General features: G+C 50.8%; 1 protein-coding gene across 9 annotated transcripts in view; it reads right to left on the reverse strand.

Moving 5' to 3' along the window:
• The window catches only part of LOC116942805 (copper-transporting ATPase 1-like), a 52540-nt gene that overhangs the window by 11836 nt on the left and 19174 nt on the right, over positions 1–21530 (reverse strand). For all 9 annotated transcript variants that reach the window (XM_032955094.2, XM_032955097.2, XM_076067536.1 and 6 more), the window contains 11 exons: positions 18532–19777; positions 15980–16225; positions 12457–12623; positions 8752–8913; positions 7954–8033; positions 6581–6755; positions 5498–5731; positions 4444–4535; positions 3671–3798; positions 2877–3031; positions 2059–2193 (listed from right to left, as the gene is read on the reverse strand). In XM_032955094.2, the coding sequence (XP_032810985.1) occupies positions 2059–2193; positions 2877–3031; positions 3671–3798; positions 4444–4535; positions 5498–5731; positions 6581–6755; positions 7954–8033; positions 8752–8913; positions 12457–12623; positions 15980–16225; positions 18532–19777 (2820 nt within the window). The remainder of the gene's footprint in view (positions 1–2058; positions 2194–2876; positions 3032–3670; positions 3799–4443; positions 4536–5497; positions 5732–6580; positions 6756–7953; positions 8034–8751; positions 8914–12456; positions 12624–15979; positions 16226–18531; positions 19778–21530) is intronic.

The raw sequence follows: 21530 nt of genomic DNA on the forward strand, positions 1-21530 counted from the left end.
AAATACATGCATTATTGAGCCCCCCCCCCCCAAAATAAAGTCTATTTTTATAATTTTTGCATGGTGTACAGTCTGGAAAGTACCCACATGGCAAATTTCAAGTTTGTTGCATGTCGGGAAGTACGCTAAACATTTTGAACAGACACACACATAATCACAAATTTCCCTTTTTTATATATATAGAGACAACCACAGAGGTCCATGCTAAGCATCCCAAGGAGGCTCCTGGCATGGGCCCACACCCACTGGGGACACCAGGGTTCACATCCTTCACCCTGGAATGTTCACCTTAAACGTGGCGTTGTAACTTTATATTTAAAAATATTTATTCTGTTGTTTAATATCGATGTCTATAATAAAGGTTTTTGGGTGAGATCGCGTTATTTATAAATGTGTCGTAACCCTCCACCACCCGACACGGCCAATCAGTAAAAAAGTGTCACGTTGACAAAAGACAAAATAGTTCACTACTTTAGCCCACCGCTGTATTGAAGAGTGAATCCACAACATTTACAAAACAATTCTAGATTTGAAGCTTTCGTGACTGCAAGGATCCATACTCTTTGGTTCTATTCCCTTCACACCAACATTATGTAAACTCCCCCCCCCCACCGTGCCGGTCCAGTACATCATTGTTATGCTAATTCCTTTGTCAAGGCGTTTTTTTGTTTCCTCCCACACAGCTTAAAGGACACGACCTGGGCTTGCTGTCTTCACTCCAACGCTGTCCTCTGGACAGTCCAGTCCCTTCACCTGTTGAAGGCTACTTGTGTTGTGGCCGAAACGTCGTGATTTTTGTTATTTTATTTTTACCTACGTGACTTTACCGAATAGAACCAAAGAGTATTTACAAAACAAATTGTATCGATGTACCTGATGTAAATTTCATGACAGAGATCTCAGATGCTCAAGTCGCCTGTATTTCCTTTTGTACCGCCAAATAAATGTCATCAATTTTTTTTTATTTTAGAACGTTAAATTGAATGAGGTAACATAAGTACCCAAACAGCCAGACCAGTCAACAACTGCTTCAAACTGTAACTCTCCTCAAACTGCCCACATTACTCCGCAGCCAGATCAATCATTAGCAAAGTGCATGTCCACAAATGACCTGCCTCAGCAACTCCTCACTGGATGTTCAATATTTAACAACAGCTAAGCATGCGTGCCATTAATGATTAGACAGTTAACTTAACATATTTGACATTTGTGTTTTGTAATTACGCATTTGTCGTGTTTGTATTAGAATAGCCTCAAGTTGATCGAGCCTTTGTATGTTGAACTTCTTTCGCACTGTGCGTAGCCAACTGTGCTCATCGGAGGGGTGGCGGAGGAAAGACAAATACGCAGTGCAGCACCGCACACGTGCGTACACACAGGACGAAGGTGGCGCCCGGGAGCGGCGAGGGACTCAAGCGGTGGAGAACTCGTAAAATGTTCGCAGGAACAGCTCAAGGCCCTCATCCCAATCCCCTGGAGCTGTGCCGCAACCACTTCTGGTTTCACCAGCCTCAATGTGTACACCACCTTGGCCAATCAAGAGCTACCCCTAGGCCTCCCTGACCCCAAGAAGGCAGCAGCAGGAAGTGATGTCATCGCAGGAAATTGCATTGTCAGCATTATCGGACGCACAAGCAGCATAGATTTGACTCACTTGTGGTTAGCACACGATTGTCAAGGGAAAAAGCAGGTGTTTACAAAGTAACATTTACGAATTTAATTATATAAATACAAATAACAATAATAAGTACATCATATTTTATTGCAACTGCATCCATTACAATCAGTAACAAATTCTGACCATGCAGTATACCGCTGTAATCTGCGCTCCCTTCAACAGAGGAGGAAAAGCAAAACTCTCGTGGGCAGCAGAACCCAACATTGGCATTGAGCTCCTCATCGTATTGCCATCGGTGATAATATAATTGTAACAAATGCAGCGATAATGAACCGACTGCATTAACATAACAGTCGCGAGTTCACATGAAACAAACTTTCTGTCTTCAACGAATGTCGGAGGGCGCGGGGGGAGACGGACCGCCCAAGCCGCGCACTCACCGGGAAGTATTTCTGCACAACCGCAAAGTCCGCAAAGCCCACGACGATCCAGGTGACGAGCGTGAGGGTGGACAGCAGGACGACGGTCGGCACGAAGTAGCCACTCAGTCGGTCGGCCAGCTGCTGGATGGGAGCCTGCGAGAGAGCGGACGGACCGTGAGCACCGCCCCGGAGCTCCCTTTTGGTCGTAGCGGAGATCACACGTGACACTGCCGATCGTATCACGCCGTTGGTTCCCGGGCCACACTCGATTTCAAGCAAGAATGCCACGGCGTGCGACGGCTTCTGACGCCTGACGAGTCGGCTCACGGCTGTGGTGCTAGTGGCTCACGGCCACGGTTTCATTGCAAGGCCAAGGTATAGCATTACGAGCGTTGTCAACAAAGGCAGTACAATAGGGTTCAGAAACGCAGACAGCCCAGGGAGACTTGTCTCTGTTCACATGATGGTGTGAAGCGTAGACATTTCCAGACATGAGCACCGATACTATCACCAACCAAGTCATCGCCTCCAAGTTCTTCAGGCAACTTAGGATGTCCCCTGCTTTATAACCGATGCGACGCGCACGCGAGACTTGCTCTCTCGCGACTTTGCAGCGGGTCGTTCCATTTCAATTCATAAGGTGCATGCATTTATGTTTAATACACGTTAATTTGCGTGCTCACCGACGGTTTTTTTTCCATAACAGACATCAAGCGGAATAATGCATGCAAACGACAAAGTAACCTATCAATTACACCTTTGAGAGGAATTTATCCAACGGAGCGTGCAAGTCCACTCACCGCGCCACGATTGCCCGTGACCCCCGCAAGCCTCACCTTTGACGTCTGCGCCTCTTCCACGAGGCGGACGATCTGGGCCAGCGTGGTATCCGCGCCGACGTGCGTCGCCTCCACCAGCAGCGACCCCATCTGGTTGATGGAGCCAGCGATCACCAGGCTGCCTGGGCCCTTCGACACGGGCATCACCTCCCCTGCGGCGCAAGCGGCAAAGGCTCCGTCAGAGAACCCGCAACCACTTCCAGTGAACAAAACTCGCAAAAGTCCTCGCGTTTCTCAACGCCATCGGCGGTGCCGATCAATTCGTTTCAGACAATTAAAGAAGGCGTGTCGCAACGTCGATGGTGCGAGGCTGCGGTGCGCTCCTCTACGGTGGTGGCCCGAGGTACAGGAAGTGCACATCGCCTGCCCACAGGCTGCCACTCAGAGGGACGAGTGGCTGGGCTGAGCCCGAAGATGCCTTATCTTCTTCTTTGACATTTATAGTCTGAGTCTGCTCTGCCACAGCACCACCCATGGGCCTGTCTATTGAAGTTCAAACACGCTTCAGCGGCACGTGCCCCGATGTTGCTGTTGTACGTATGTAATTTGAACTTCTTTCGCACCGTACGTAGCCAACCGTGCTAATCGGTGGCACAGGGGAAGGACAAAAAGCAGTTCTAAAGAAATTAGTTTACAATCTAGATGATGATTTAAAAGTACACAGCTCCGGTCGCTTCCTAATATCGGAAGGGAGAGCGTTACAGGCGGTCGCAGAAGCGCATCTGATGGCTAGATCGAGGCGGAGTTCGAGCCGGTGCCGGCGCGGGGCCGGACGTCCCCACAGCGCCCACCTGTGATGATCGACTCATCCGCCATGGAGGTGCCGGCGATGACGCGCCCATCCACGGGGAAGCGGGCGCCGGGCACGACGCGCAGCGCATCCCCTCGCTGCAGCAGCTCCACCTCCACCTGCTCCTCGCTGCACACGCGCCGCACACCGCCGGAGCACTCAGCGACACAAAGACAAAGATCCCCCGTGTAGCCTTGACAGGCTGTTGGGGCAAGTGCTGTTGGCGAGTAGCACCTATGAAGGCCGACACGGCAGATGAGGGGGTCGGTGGCCAGCACCACGTCCGGCCACCTTTGTCTCCCGAGTGGCCATGTTTACACACTGTACCAGGTACTCATTTAAGGCTCAGTCGACCTAGGGGAGGCCCATTACTGGTTCAAATAATCGTCACGGAATCTAACTTGGGTTGCCGGGTTCAAAGCACACCGCAAACCACTATACTAGCGCTCCCTGCTACACCACACACACACTACACACCACACACACTCACAAACCATATGCACTGCATTATATTTGACACAGCCTAGCCTGCTTACATATTCGTGCAACAATAATCTTAAATCTGTCTAAGTTTCTGTAACTCAATTTTCCTGCAAATGACTTAAAAATCCGACCCAACTTTCACTCGAGCAAATGAAGACTCGATCACTCGAGTTCTAACCTGGTGAAAAAGATCCACTCGAATGCGAGCTCTGAGGCCAGTATGCACCAGCCCAGCGGCCCCCACGACCCCCGCGGCCCACGAGCCCCGTGGCCCCTGCCCGAGTGACCCACCTGACAAGGGAGTTGTCGGGGCCCAGTGTGACGAGCGTGGCCTCGGCCGCCTGCAAGGACATCAGCTTCGCCAGCGCCTCCGACGTCTTCCCCTGCGGCGATGGGCAGAGCAGCGCCCTCAGCCACGAGCTCACGAGCCACTCACGTGACGCTTCAGAGGCATGCGACACGGTGCACGAGGGAAGTACTGCACGTATGTGTGTGTGTTCAACCTGTTTCGCACTGTACGTAGCCGACCGTGCTAATCGGACATGCGGAAAGTGTTCGTGAGGAATTTCATCGATTCGTTGAGTAAAATCAATGCTCAAGCTCATAACACATGCGCTGAATCACGCTTCTAAGAAATTATCTTTTACAAGTCATGCAAACTATACGCATACGCTAATTTACACAAGCATTAATAAGCAGGCTGCTTCCGCCACCGACAGAGTAGCGGTGACGTTGGGTACGGGGCCCGTGTTCCAAGTGAGTCTCGACCCTCACCACACGTTGCATAAATACAACTGGACACTTGTTATTTCACCAGGTAAGGCCCACTGAGATACTATATAGTTCTTTTTCAGCGACCTGGCCACAAATGATAGCCCAACGAAGTGGCTTATCATTTGGAAATTTATTGCAGCAAAATACTCTAAACACGTGTTGATTCTAAACCTGGAGGGAAAAACCAGAGATCCCGGAGAAAAATCCACACGATCACAGGGAGAAGACACAAACTCTAAATATACAGCAGGTGTCAGGGTTGGGATCGAACCCACGACCTCCTACATACCAGGCGAGGTAGTTGACAACTCACGATGTGCACATTTTACATTGTGTACCGCATCTATCCATGGTTGGAAATGGTCCGAAATTGAATGTGACTGCGTTTCAGAAGGAACCAGGGACACGTGTATTAGCGGCAGTTAGTGTCTACAACTATCTATATATAATTCACAAGTGTCTGCCCGTCATGAGGAGGACCCGGACAAAAATCCACACGAGCACGGGGGAGAGAGAGACACGAAAACTCCAAATATACAGCAGCAGGCGTCGGTGGGTCTGGCACGCTCACCTTGGCCAGATGCTCAAGCCAGCGGCCCAGCGTGATGAACACAAATAGCATGGGCGGCGTGTCGAAGAAGGTGAGCGGGCTGCGCGGGGCCCGCTCGGCCATGGCCACGAGGAGGATCACCACCGAGTAGACGTACGCGATGCTGGTGGCCAGCACGATCAGCACATCCATGTTGGCCGCCCGGTGCTTCACAGACTTGTACGCGCGCGCGTAGAAGTGCCTCCCTCCGACAAACTCCCAGGGGGACACACAACAGCGCTCATGGTTTCGGCGGGACGCGGCGAACGCGCGACGCGGTTCTTTGCTCGGTGGTTCGTAGCCGTGTTGCGCATTTGTGAACTAAAAGCGATAAACTATTTCTTCTTTTACCAGGTAAGGCCCACTGAACTGTTGCGTAGATCTTTGTCAGAAGCGACCTGGCCCTCACAGATTATAGCTCAACGAAGCGGCTTGGACATTTGGACATTTATAGCAGCCAAATACTCTCAATAAATGCGGATTCTAAATGTGGAGTGAAACAGTGGAGGACATGACCACGGGGAGAACATGCAATCTCCAAATATACAGCAGGCGTCAGTGACGGGATTGAACCCACGACCTCCTCTATACCAGGCGAGGTAGTTAACATCTCTTCACCGTGTCGCCCGAATGCATTGCTGGAGCTCTCTTATAACCGTCTCTCTAAAGTAAAACTAGAATCAGCCCAGTAAATTTATTGCTTATGCCACTGTCGGCGAAATTTCCTCCACTAGAGGAAGCTGTAGAGAACCCCTCTGGAGGGTGTTTTGGCCTACTCTTCCACAACCTGCCAATTGCCTTAAATGTGGTGAACCCATCCACACTGCTATGTGGACAGAAGTGGAGGGCGAATTAAGAAACTTGCACCTATTGTTTCAACTTCCAAGTCAGGAGATGGAATTGAATCGACGCCCTCTGAATTTCAAGTCCAGCGGATGATTCAATTAACTTGTGAACTGGTGGTTTTACAGACGAGCATTGAGAATGTCTGGTAAGACAAAACAGGGCCGATCACAGAGACCAACTCTTGGTAAGATGCCCAAAGCGCAAGGCTCATTATCGTACCTGTACAGGGGTGCAGAGCGCAAAGAAAACCAGGTTGATTGTGGAGAGCCCAGGGAGGACCATGTGATTCATGAGATAGTTGTGCTTCTTTTGGGAGTCCATCACGATCATGTAGACCATCAGAGCCATCACCGGAATGCCAAACAGCAGGTTCAGCAGGAAGGCATTCCGCCATCTAGAAGGGGGCAGGCGTTTGTTCTCAACGGGGCATTCACGTTTGGCGTTCAGCATCCTCTCCCACCTGTCGTATGCGTTCATCTTTAGCCCCGTGTTACATGTGCAGAGCCGATGGATCACTCTAGATTTGAAGTTTTCGTGACTGCAGGGATCCATACTCTTTGGTTCTTTCGGCAAAGTCACGTAGGTACAAGTGATTTAATTTATTTGATTTTATATCTACGTGACTTTACCGAAAGAGCCGATGGATCACATCAACACCCTCGTTAGGAGGACAGAGCAAATCCACCCAGCGACACGGTGTACGGGATATAACAGATTAGTCTGCAATGCATCATAGGATATATTAATATGCTACAAAAGCAAAACAACAAATGTAACGTGATTATATTTAAAACTGAATCTGTAAACATTTCCGGCAAGAGAGGTTAGTCCAGCTGCCCAGTGCGAAGACGCTGAATGAGTGCTTCCTCCTTGCGAGCTCATCTTCAGCCCAGCGTCACCCGTCTAGACACCACTTGCCTTGGTTGGAGCGCATTAGCGCTTGACATTTACACGAGAAACTACTCTGCTGTGTGAGCCACTCTAGTTGCCTGCATTGTCTGCTTCGTAAAACATCACCACCACCTGTGATTGGCCAACGAGCCTCCTGACCCGAGAATGAGGTTAAACGAAGATCACGCTGCGTGACCTGGGGTGGGGATGATAAATGTCCACGGACGAAATTCCATCCCTTGGAACAATCCCAAACCCTTTATATTTAAATGTTTCTTGACCGCGTCCTTTTTTAAAATGTTCTCTTGGGGCAAGCTAAATACATTTTGAGTCACATTAATGGCCCAGCAAATTTAGTGGAATACAGTTTGAAAATGGAAAATTAAGAGTGGTGTCTTTTTAACAACGTGAAAGAGGGAGAGAACCAGAGTGATTATAATGACATTTGATTATGGACAAAACTACGAAGCAGAATGGAAAATTAAGCCTAAGCTACTTGAGATTATAATTGGAGCCTTACAGAATATCACCATTAACCCCTGGTCCCTGCAGAGGACAGGCGGACAAGATGAGATTAGCTTCGCCACGTACAGTAAAGCCCTATGGCTGAAAACAACAACGCTCAGTTAAAAAACACGACGCTCGGTGTGGATTGCGACCAAACTCTGCGGAAGTGGTGTGACGCGTGATGCCCCACACACTGCCTGATCTCGTCCGTGTGCTCCAGGTGGCTGGTGCCACGGCATTCTTGCTTGACCAGGGCCGCCGTGTAGCCCATGCGCTGTTCAGCCGCGGTAAGGGCACAAAACGGGGGAACCTCGCGTCAGAGACGTGGAACGCAGACCGGCACGAGACACGCGAGCGCTTGTTCGCCCCATTACATTACGCAGTAAAAACACGGGAATTGCGTGGGATAATGTTAAGGCATTCCTGCAGCGTTATCGACTCCTTGTCTTTCGATGTGAACGTGACAGAACCACGAGGAGGTTCATTGAGACCATTTCCTTCAAAACATTCCAGAAAAATAGCATGCCTCCATGAGAGTTGTGCATTGTACTTTTGAGGCATTGTGACCTCACGGTGGCTAGGAGATGTTAACTACCTCACCTGCAGGAGCTCATGGGTTCGATCCCGACCCTGATGCCTGCTGGACATTTGGAGTTTTGCGTGTCTCTCTCCACGTGGTCGCGTGGATTAAACTCCGGGTTCTCCGGTTTTTCCTCCACATTTTGAATATTTTGCAGCTATAAATTTCCACGCGATAAGCCACTTCGTTGAGCTATCATTTGTGGCCAGGTCACTTCGGAAAACGAGCTACGTAGCTCAGTGGGACTTACCTTGTAAACTAAAAAAATAGCTTAGTTGAGCTTATTTTCTGTTGTGTAAAAAGGGCTCGGGGCAGGGCTCCTGGTCATTTGAGAGAACCGACGGACGAGCCACTCCAGGTCCCCTCGTTCTGAAGCCAAACGCGAGCGCACGGAGCAGCCGGCGTCTCTCACCTCGACGATGAGGATGATGCCTCGGGGTCCGATCTTCTCCGAGTCAAATTCCACGCGGGCCCTGCCCGTCGCCAAGGCGACCGAAGCGGTGAAAACGCCGTCGTTTTGGAGCAGAGTGGACTCGATGCCGTGCACGCACGACGTGCACGTCATCCCCGTCACCTGGGGCGGCACGCATCCAACCAGCGGACGCACACTCAGCGCTCCGCACACAGCACTGTGACACTCACACACAGCACTGTGACACTCACACACAGCACTGTGACACTCACACACAGCACTGTGACACACACACACAGCACTGTGACACTCACACACAACACTGTGACACTCACACACAGCACTGTGACACTCACACACAGCACTGTGACACTCACACACAGCACTGTGACACTCACACACAGCACTGTGACACACACACAGCACTGTGACACTCACACACAGCCCTGTGACACACACACACAGCACTGTGACACTCACACAGCACTGTGACACACACACACAGCACTGTGACACTCACACACAGCGCTGTGACACACACACACAGCACTGTGACACACACACACAGCGCTGTGACACACACACAGCACTGTGACACACACACACAGCACTGTGACACTCACACACAGCGCTGTGACACACACACACAGCACTGTGACACTCACACACAGCACTGTGACACTCACACACAGCACTGTGACACTCACACACAGCACTGTGACACACACAGCACTGTGACACACACACACAGCACTGTGACACTCACACACAGCACTGTGACACTCACACACAGCACTGTGACACTCACACACAGCACTGTGACACACACAGCACTGTGACACACACACACAGCACTGTGACACACACACAGCACTGTGACACTCACACACAGCACTGTGACACACACACAGCACTGTGACACACACACACAGCACTGTGACACTCACACACACACAGCACTGTGACACACACACACAACACTGTGACACACACACACAGCACTGTGACACTCACACACACACAGCACTGTGACACACACACAGCACACTGACACTCACACACAGCACTGTGACACACACACACACAGCACTGTGACACACACACACAGCACTGTGACACTCACACACAGCACTGTGACACACACACACAGCACTGTGACACACACACAGCACTGTGACACTCACACACAGCACTGTGACACTCACACACAGCACTGTGACACTCACACACAGCACTGTGACACTCACACACAGCACACTGTGACACACAGCACACTGTGACACTCACACACAGCACTGTGACACTCACACACAGCACTGTGACACACACACACAGCACTGTGACACACACACACAGCACTGTGACACTCACACACAGCACTGTGACACACACACACAGCACTGTGACACTCACACACAGCACTGTGACACTCACACACAGCACTGTGACACTCACACACAGCACTGTGACACACACACACAGCACTGTGACACTCACACACAGCACTGTGACACTCACACACAGCACTGTGACACACACACACAGCACTGTGACACTCACACACAGCACTGTGACACACACACACAGCACTGTGACACACACACACAGCACTGTGACACACACACAGCACTGTGACACACACACACAGCACTGTGACACACACACAGCACTGTGACACACACACACAGCACTGTGACACTCACACACAGCACTGTGACACTCACACACAGCACTGTGACACTCACACACAGCACTGTGACACTCACACACAGCACTGTGACACTCACACACAGCACTATGACACTCACACACAGCACTGTGACACTCACACACAGCACTGTGACACTCACACACAGCACTGTGACACACACACACAGCACTGTGACACACACACAGCACTGTGACACACACACAGCACTGTGACACTCACACAGCACTGTGACACTCACACACAGCACTGTGACACACACACACAGCACTGTGACACTCACACACAGCACTGTGACACTCACACACAGCACTGTGACACTCACACACAGCACTGTGACACTCACACACAGCACTGTGACACTCACACACAGCACTATGACACTCACACACAGCACTGTGACACTCACACACAGCACTGTGACACTCACACACAGCACTGTGACACACACACAGCACACTGTGACACTCACACACAGCACTGTGACACACACACAGCACTGTGACACTCACACACAGCACTGTGACACTCACACACACAGCACTGTGACACTCACACACAGCACTGTGACACACACACACACAGCACTGTGACACTCACACACAGCACTGTGACACTCACACACAGCACTGTGACACTCACACACAGCACTGTGACACACACACAGCACTGTGACACACACACAGCACTGTGACACACACACACAGCACTGTGACACTCACACACAGCACTGTGACACTCACACACAGCACTGTGACACACACACAGCACTGTGACACTCACACACAGCACTGTGACACTCACACACAGCACTGTGACACTCACACAGCACTGTGACACTCACACACAGCACTGTGACACTCACACACAGCACTGTGACACTCACACACAGCACTGTGACACTCACACACAGCACTGTGACACTCACACACAGCACTGTGACACTCACACACAGCACTGTGACACACACACAGCACTGTGACACACACACAGCACTGTGACACACACACACAGCACTGTGACACTCACACACAGCACTGTGACACACACACACACAGCACTGTGACACTCACACACAGCACTGTGACACTCACACACAGCACTGTGACACTCACACACAGCACTGTGACACACACACACAGCACTGTGACACACACAGAACACTGTGACACACACACAGGACTGTGACACTCACACACAGCACTGTGACACACACACACACAGCACTGTGACACACACACACACACAGCACTGTGACACTCACACACAGCACTGTGACACACACACAGCACTGTGACACACACACAGCACTGTGACACACACACACACAGCACTGTGACACACACACAGCACTGTGACACTCACACACAGTGCAACGACACGCAGTGCTGCGACAACTCACATAAACCTTTCGCTGAATTTCACGTGGAACTGGCTGTGTGTTCTCAACAAACCATTAACGATGTCTTTCGCAAGCTCGAGGCTACAAACTCATATCTAAAAGCCAACAACTCAGCAAATGTACAGCTTGTGCAGTTAGTACAGCCACAGCCCATCAGATGTCAGAGCAATGTGCATCTACATTTCATGCACATATTGTGTGTCTCCTTAAACACAAACATACGGTGTAATCTTGATTTGAAGCTTTCTTGACTGCAGGAATCCATACACAAGCGTCCATCATGATGATGGACGCTTGTGTTGTGCCCGAAACGTCGTGATTTATTTCATTTCATACCCACGTGACTTTACCGGAAGAACCAAAGAGCATGGATTCCTGCAGTCACGAAAACTTCAAATGTAGATTCGAATCTAGAATGTACGTTGAACTTCTTTCGAAACCGTACTTAGCCAACCGTGCTAATGGCGCCGACAGATGCGCAAGGCAAAGACAGCGTCCCACGGACGTTGCCCGCCACGCGAAGCGCGCCGCGGCACGGAGACCCGGGAGCGATCGCCGCGCGACGGGGGCTCTGCCCTCGCCTTCGGGAACTCACGGCGAGCTCGACGACTCCGTTTGACCCCGCCAGGCGGACGTCCACGACGTCGGCCTCGAAGCCCATCCACCGCACCCAGGCGGCGATCTCCTCGGGGCTCGTCAGCGCCGGGTCGTACTTCACCTCGGCCTTGCCGGCAATCAGGGCGACGAGCACCGACAGGATCCCTGCAGACGGCGCCCACCGCGCCTCGAGAGTCGCACGGCAGCGGTGGCGGCGGCACGCACGGGGGACTCGCACGTCCGCGCGCATTTGGGCGGGAGGACAGTCCCGAGATCCGCCCGAGTGTTTCAGGGTTTACCCCAACGTACAGCGGCGATACCTCCACCACCCCCCCCCCTCCCGGTTTACGTCTGCCACCCTTTACATCGTTTCGCAAACATGTCGTCACTTCATGAACCCTTTCCTCTTCCCATGGCGTACGTGTGCACCATCAGTTTTTCTTCCGATTCCGTTTCCGATCACGTGCGTTTCGCGTCGTCGGGACGTAAACGATCCTGTCTAGAATCGGATCAGTTTTGAGTGGAATCGGGAAGTAAAAGGCCACGTGGGAGGGCGTGTGGCACAGTTTGGTGCCAGCTATCTCAGGGTGCCATCGTGTCGCCACAGTCCCTTGTGGCGACTATAGTACAATGTCGTTAAAAACAGCAACGCTATGTCTCTCAATAAAGTCAACGCCGAGCCACTCGCACGTTCCGAGATGGGACATCCACCCTGCTACTTGCAGGCGTCTCGGAACGGGAAAGTGTTAACACCACTACCCAATTTGCGTCACCCCAACCTTCGCTTACGTCGCTGACATCATCATCATCCGTCCTTTCCTCGCTATCCGCCGCCTCTCAGCCTTCGCCCCCCACCTACCCTGCACATGAACCACTTTGTGACGCTCGACAAGACATGTACCGTACTGTCGAGTACAATACTGTATATTATTTGTGTACAGTATTTTCGCGATTTGTAAAAAAAATAGCTTGGATTTGCGTCGTTTCGATGTTGGTCGCACCTTTTAGGAATGCATCTCCCTCATAAACTTGGGTATTGCTCCATTTGCAGTCTCAACTGATTGGCGGCATTCTTTATTAACCGTGTGTTCCAGCTAAGTGGACAGTATGTCATTAAGAAATCATCCAAAAGAACCTTTCTTTCGAAAAAAAAACGAGATGGCGGAAGACTTTGACTGGTGCATGACAAGAGCATAACTCGAGGGGGGCTCTGTGGAGTTCCGTCTAGCGGAGGCCCTTCCACCAGCAGTGGCGTCAGCGAAGCATTGCAGGGCTGCACCTTAAACTTCTCCACTTAACACGGAGAGAAGCCATTCATGAGATATCAAAGGAATAGTTATTTAGACTAAAAATATATAGGACTGCAAATTACATTTAAAAATTACTTTAAGGAAATATGACCAAAGATCTGCCCAAAATGTTGGTCCAGTGCATTCTGGGAGTCACGTGAGTGACACCACCGCCAAGGTAGGCTGTTTTGAACGGGCTGGAGAGGCGGTGCAGTGGTCAGCACGCTGCTTGATGAGTTTGGTTTCTGGCCACGGCTAACATCAGTGGCGTGTGCATGTTGAACTTCTTGCGGACCGTACATAGTTAACCCCCTTCATTAAACCTGTGGTGCAGTATGGTCAACCAAGCCTCGTGGACGACAGAGTGCGAGGCAACTTTGACGAAGCTGTCGCTTCACAAAGGGCCGTGAATTGTTGCTATTGTTTCCATGTTACTATTGTTCCCATGTCGCTATTGTTTCCATGTCGCTATTGTTTCCATGTCGCTATTGTTTCAATGTCGCTATTGTTCCCATGTTGCTATTGTATCCATGTTGCTATTGTCTGTGAATGCAGGGATGGGGAGCGGTGGTGTAGTGGTTAGCGCGCTGTGCTACGAACCCGGCGACCCGAGTTCGATTGCTGCTCAAGGCCAGCTCCAGTGACGGTCATCTGAACCGGTCCTGAGCCTCCCCGAGATCAACTCAATGTCAAATGGGTAACCTGGTGCGATGTGTAAAAAAATGCAACTCGGGAGACAAAGGCAGCCAGGCGTGGTGCTGGCCACCCACCCTCTCATGTGCCGTTCCAGCCTTCATTAGGTGCTCGCTAACAGCACTTGCCCCAACAGTCTGGAAAGGCTAAACTGGGGGATATTTGTCTTTGTCTCTCATAGCTTTCGTTCACTGCCCACAGTAGCATTGCCTCTGTAGGTAGGGTCAGGTAACAATACTTGAACACGCGACGCTAAAAGCCCAGGCTAAGTTGTTAGGTGTATTGATCCTCATCTAAACGGAACATTTGCAGGTGCACACTCGTTTCTACAGTGCATTTACAGACACTAAACAAAGACAAAGATCCGCCGTATAGCCTCAAAAGACTGTTAGGGGAAAGTGCTATTAGCGAGCAACTATGAAGGCCGGGATTGGTAAACGACAGGGTGGGTGGCCAGCACCACGGCCAACCGGCTTTGTCTCCCTAGTGGCGATGTTTACTACACAACGTACCAGGCACTCATTTGTGGCTTAGTCGACTAGCAGAAGCCCTGGACCAGTTCAAATAATCGTCACTGGTGTCGGCCATGAGCGGGAATCGAACTAGCGCAGTGCGTTAACCACTACATGACCGCTCGTTTCCACAGTGCATTGACAGACACACACACATGCCATGTGTATATGGATCCGGAAATACGCACGCACAAGCAAATGCGATATATAACAAATCGCAGGGCAAATGCATGGAAAATGAAAATATTACAATTACAAGTAGCGAAAGGACCTCTCATAAAATGAATGTAAATGAACCAGTAGATTACCTCTGCCTTTACAGGAACTGCACAATCAGATACCTAAGGCAAATGTCATTTAGTACTAAATCAGCCAACACGTCTCCCTGCTCAACAACTAAAGAGGTGACACTCAATTATGTCAGTCGTCCTCAGCTAGCGGTGGAGAGTCCACATTCCCATGAAAGGAGCCAGTCTCTCTACATCTTGAACATTGTTGTTGACTGTCCACAAAGTGGTAGACATTTGATGAGCCCAGGAGGATGACACTTGGTTGATCCCAGGTGGGGATATAAACTCCACAATCTCATCCGTCTCTCTCGGGTCATGCGTCTGAATGTGCACATCACCGAGGATCTTTCCACGTGACTCAAATCACAAAAAAACGGATGCCGCAGGCCGTGGTTACAATCGTCATCCGTGAAACACCTAACGTCACCCAGAAAGCACGTGGGGATCTCTTGCATCACAGCGCTCAGCTACGGATTGGCTGCTGGATGCTTCTAGATGCTACCCACGCACCTCGGTCTTTGGTCGGCCTGCGTTACGCATCTCAAGTGTTATCCTGGACCGTGCTTTACCCCATAATCTATATTATTTATTGTAACTTGATTGTTTTTCCATAATGCGATGTTCTTCAGGAACGCAACTAGTATGGCATTATAGAAGAACAGACTGTACTGCATGGGGAGGCGTGGTGGATGTTATTAATGACGACAGTGGCGGTGTTGAGTGTTGCCTTCACCCACCGTCCTTCTTCTTCAAGTTGTTTTCGATGTTGGCCACGCAGGAGGCGCAGGTCATGCCGGTGACCCGCAGGAGGCACTTCTCAGGCTCCCGCGCGTCCTCGCGCTCCCCGCTCGGCTTTGGCGGCAGCTCGCTGATCACGTAGTCGGGACGCCCCCCCACCTCGCACCCCATTTTGGACGTCGTCGGCGAACCCCCCACGTCCTTCTCCCTGCACCCCCGCGGGGCCTGCCCAGAGTCATGCCCATCTAGAGGGCACAACACGTGGGAAACTCTCACCGTCTAGAGAGTAGAACGTGTAGGAGACTCTCATCATCTAGAGAGTAGAACGTGTAGGAGACTCTCACTGTCTAGAGAACACATCGTGTAGGAGACTCTCACTGTCTAGAGAACACAGCGTGTAGGAGACTCTCACTGCCTAGAGAACACAACGTGTAGGAGACTCTTACTGTCTAGAGAACACAACGTGTGGGAGACTCTCACTGTCTAGAGAACACAACGTCTAGGAGACTCTCACTGTCTAGAGAACAGAACGTCTAGGAGACTCTCACTGTCTAGAGAACACAACGTGTAGGAGACTCTCACTGTCTAGAGAACACAACGTCTAGGAGACTCTCACTGTCTAGAGAACACAACGTCTAGGAGACTCTCACTGTCTAGAGAACACAACGTGTAGGAGACTCTCACTGTCTAGAGAACACAACGTCTAGGAGACTCTCACTGTCTAGAGAACACAACGTGTGGGAGACTCTCACTGTCTAGAGAACACAACGTGTGGGAGACTCTCACTGTCTAGAGAACACAACGTGTAGGAGACTCTCACTGTCTAGAGAACACAACGTGTGGGAGACTCTCACTGTCTAGAGAACACAACGTCTAGGAGACTCTCACTGTCTAGAGAACACAACGTGTAGGAGACTCTCACTGTCTAGAGAACACAACGTGTAGGAGACTCTCACTGTCTAGAGAACACAACGTGTAGGAGACTCTCACTGTCTAGAGGACACAACGTGTAGGAGACTCTCACTGTCTAAAGAACACGTGTAGGAGACCCTCGCTGTCTAGAGAACACAACGTCTAGGAGACTCTCACTGTCTAGAGAACACAACGTCTAGGAGACTCTCACTGTCTAGAGAACACAACGTGTGGGAGACTCTCACTGTCTAGAGAACACAACGTGTAGGAGACTCTCACTGTCTAGAGAACACAACGTGTAGGAGACTCTCACTGTCTAGAGAACACAACGTGTAGGAGACTCTCACTGTCTAGAGAACAAAACGTGTGGAAGACTCTCACTGTCTAGAGAACACAACGTGTGATAGAGCTATAAACTCAAAATAGAACTTTTGGAATTAATAGTCAATATATTACAAAATTATGAACGTATAAATATTCAGCAATGACGATGATGAATAAGTTGGAGTAACCAGTGTACAGGCGACCACCGAGCCTACGACCTCATTGGTTCTAGGACGACAGCGCCGTCGTGAGTTGTACCCCTTGTCTCCCATTGGTGCAATGTTATGAATTGGAGTTCCGTTCCTGGAATCCCATTGCATACCATAAAAATATCAAAATTTACCACGAAAATAAATTAAAATAACTCCAAACAAACATTTATTGTAAATTAACGTACAAATCTAGATTGAACTCAACGTAACTTTTACTAAACATGTATTAAGTAAAAACAAACACATTTGAAAATAAGTAAGTACTTTTCTGCATGTGCATCACATTTCCTCTTCTCGGACATAACAAAAGGTGAAAATTTTCTCAATTTGAACAAAATGTACAAAGAAGTGAAGAAGCGTTGTGAAAGAGACGCTGCTGCATTCACTCTCTGCGCGGCTGTACCTGTGGCGGAAGAGCAAAGCAGCGCATTCAGGAGACTCGGCGTCGTAGATACGAGTTTTTGGTCATTACTGTGGGGGTCTTAGTATAAGTAAGGTCGTAAAAGTGGGGGATCACAAGTCGAGCTGTCACCTGTACTGTGAAAGATCAATTGTAGCAAGAATCCAAGGGCTTACCGATAAACATGTTAAGACAATCACATCCTATATAAAATGCGAAATGTGAAATGTCATAGTAGACTGATATTTTAATAGCACGACAATATAAAGAACCTAAATCTGTTCTCCATACGCCCATTGGAAACATCTGACAAAGATTAATCGTACGACGACAGAAAACGAATAAAAGCAGTGCAACTACGGTGATAAAGTCAATCACAGGTACGGCACATTTCTCACGACCGCAACATTATCGTGCAGCGTAAAACGCGTCCCATCGTTCGATGAAGGTTTCCCATGTCGTGACAAATAAAGATTCACGTCGCAGAGAGAGAGTGAAGCGAGAGAAACGGGACGTTACCGGTCAGGGGGGTGGGGAACATTACTGGTGAGAGAGGGGGGGGGGGGGCACGTTACTGGTGAGAGAGAGGGAACGTTACCGGTGAGAGAGGGGGGGGAATGTTACCGGTGAGAGAGAGAGAGGGGAATGTTACCGGTGAGAGAGGGGGGGAACGTTACCGGTGAGAGAGAGAGGGGAATGTTACCGGTGAGAGTGGCGCCGTAGCCCATGTCCTCGACGGCGCCCTGTAGGATCTCGGGGCTTGTCACACCTCGGTCGTAGGAGACCGTGGCCGTCCCGTCGCCCAGGGAGACACTCACGGATCTCACTCCTGCACGCTTGGCCAGGCCCCCTTCGACGTTTTGCACGCAGGAGGCGCATGTCATGCCGGTGACACGCAGCACCACCGTCGGGTTGTCGGCGCGCGGAAGGGAAAACGTGGTTTCACTTACGGGCACCGGCTCCTCCACCGCCCCCTTGGCGCACCTGCTCAGCAGGCTTTGGTACACATTTGGCGAGGGAAGGTCTGTGCTCCTCAGCCCAAAGGAAACGGAGAGATTCCCAGGAGGGAGGCTTTCTATGGCTTGTTTTAAATCAGCCGGTCCTAGAAGCGTTGGATTGTAACGAATATCGGCTTTACTTTCGGACAGAGATACCTCGATGCTGTAAACCGCCGCCAGTTCTCCAACATGACTTTCTATGTTGTCGACACACGACTTGCAATGCATGCCTTCCACACCTAAAGTTATTGTGGCACTTTCGATAGCCTCACTGGGCGGTGCAGACGATTGCGGATCCGCAGGCAACGCCCGTGACTTCTCCCTTTTCAACGGCGATTTTGGCAACAGCGCAGCGAACCCCAATGCCTCGATCTGCCTCCGCAGCTCCGAGGCGTTAATCAGGTGTGATTTATAGCCGATCCGCACCTCCCGGCTGGCGAGAGAAGCTTCCACGTGCTCCACCCCCGGCAGCTTGGCGAGCGCGCTCTCGACACGGCGGGCGCACGTCTGCCGCTTCATGCCCTCAACCGTCACAATGAGCGTGGCGAGGCCCGGCTGCCGCCGACCCGCCTGCAGGGTGGCCCGGTAGCCAAAGTCCTCTATCTTCTGGCAGATCACATTGGCGCCCGTGAGCTCCGGCAAAAAGGTCACGTTCATCTTACGGCGCGCGTCCTCGGCCTCTTCGCTCGGCGATCGGACGACGTCCGTCGCCGTGACGCCGCGCAGGGAGGCCGCGAGGTCCGCCAGGGAGTGCCCGCGAAGCTCGGCGGACGGCGTGGCGCCGGTGACCAGGATCTCGACAGACTCGGTGTCGGCCGGGAACCTGGAGCCGTCGCCACCGAGGTCTAGTGATGCCTCGAAACCGGCCCGCTCCACGGCCTCCAGGAGGCTCTCGGGCGCCTGGCGCCGGGCGTCGTACAGCACGCGGGCGCTCATGTCGAGCAGCGACACCTGGCGCGGCACGCACACGGAGACATTCTCACGAGCCTCGCAACAACAAACGAACCCCAAGGTAACGCATCCCGCCTGCAGGCCGATGTTTAGGTTGACGCGCCGTGCTGAGTGGGTGCCACTGCGGCGAGATGTTAACTACCTTGCCTGGTATACAGGAGATCGTAGGTTTGACCCCCACCTTGACGCCTGCTGTATATTTGGAGTTTGCATGTCTCTCTCCCTGTGGTCGCGTGGATTTTTCTCCAGGTCCTCCAGTTTTTCCCACCAATATTTGGCTGCTATAAATTTAATTCTGATAAGCCACGTCATTCAGCTATCATTTGTCGACAGGTCGTTTCAATAAAAAAGAGCTACATAGCCCAGTGGGCCTTACCCGGAAAAAAATATATTGTCCATAAGAGGGTTTTTTTGGGTTAGATCGCATAAATATATAAATGTGTCGTTAAACCCGCCACTACCCGACACAGCCAACTAGTAAGGGTTGTCACGGAAACAGAACATGCCAATTCGTCACTAGTACAGCACACCGGTGTGTTGGAGAGCCAAGCCACAACATTTACAATCTGAGTACGACGTTTCGCCAGTAAATTACAACTAGCTTCATCAGGCGATAGCCAGATTTATTATCAGAGGTGTGGCACATTGCTCCAAGTGAGGTTGAACAACTGCTTGTGATCATCGACTCTTTACCATCCTCCCTTCTCATCCCACTCATCCACCCTCTCACCTCTTGCCCACTACCCCACTCTCTCTTCCGCCTCTCCACCCTCTCACCCACCGCCCCGCCGCCCCTCATTGACCCACACCATGTGAGTGTCGGTTCGAAAGAAGTTCAACATACATACACACATACACAATTAAATCTTGACTTAAAGCTTTCGTGACTGCAGGAATTCACACTCTTTGGGTCTTTCGTGACTTCATGAATTCCTGCAGTCAAGAACGCTTTAAGTCAAGATTTAACCGCCTCTACGGGGAGGGTTTCCACACAACCATTAGATCTTTTAACAGACTCCGAGAAAAGAAGGCTCATCTGATCGAGTCGCTCACTTTTCTGAAGAGATGCCGCGACACCAAGGTAATACCGATCACCTTTACACTCACATCTGCTGCTATATGCTAATCTCTAGCAACACAATAGCCGAGGTATACCTAGCTCTGCGATTTTACATTTACTTGCAAATTCCATCTCCAGATCCGCCCACTTACCCTTGGGTTGTACCCATCTCAAACCTATATAACCTTTGGCTGCAGTAGCTCTCTCGCTATATTTCTTCCTGCCTCAGCAGTCCGTCTGCTGTATTTTTTCACCTGAAGATGATTGCTTGTGTTGCGATGGAAACGTCGTGATTTTATTTTATCTACGTGAATTTACCAAAAGACCCGAAGAGTACACATACGCAACTTTGCACTCAGCCTGGGTACGTCACTTCATGATGATGTACGATTCTTTCTCAATCCACTGGTGGATGAAAGCCTCCCCCAAGCCGTGTCAGTCATGGGGGTTGGTTTACCATACTTCACTATTCTGGTCAGTGGGAGATGATGAAAGGGGTAGAGGGGCGGGGGCGAGCCTATCATCAGGTCAGATATCACTCGCTATCGATGTTAGCCGCCGCCACGAATCACACTCAACATCGCAGGTGTCATAGAGCAATGTGCCAACCACCACCGATCTACAACAACATCACTTCGCTGACATGCATTTGGGCCGAGCCAACTCAGGCGAAGTCCAGACCAGGTTCATATT

This window comes from Petromyzon marinus, chromosome 16 (genome assembly GCF_048934315.1).
Source record: "Petromyzon marinus isolate PM22_M1 ecotype Great Lakes invasive population chromosome 16, UKy_Petmar_22M1.pri1.0, whole genome shotgun sequence".
NCBI classification, from domain to species: domain Eukaryota; kingdom Metazoa; phylum Chordata; class Hyperoartia; order Petromyzontiformes; family Petromyzontidae; genus Petromyzon; species Petromyzon marinus.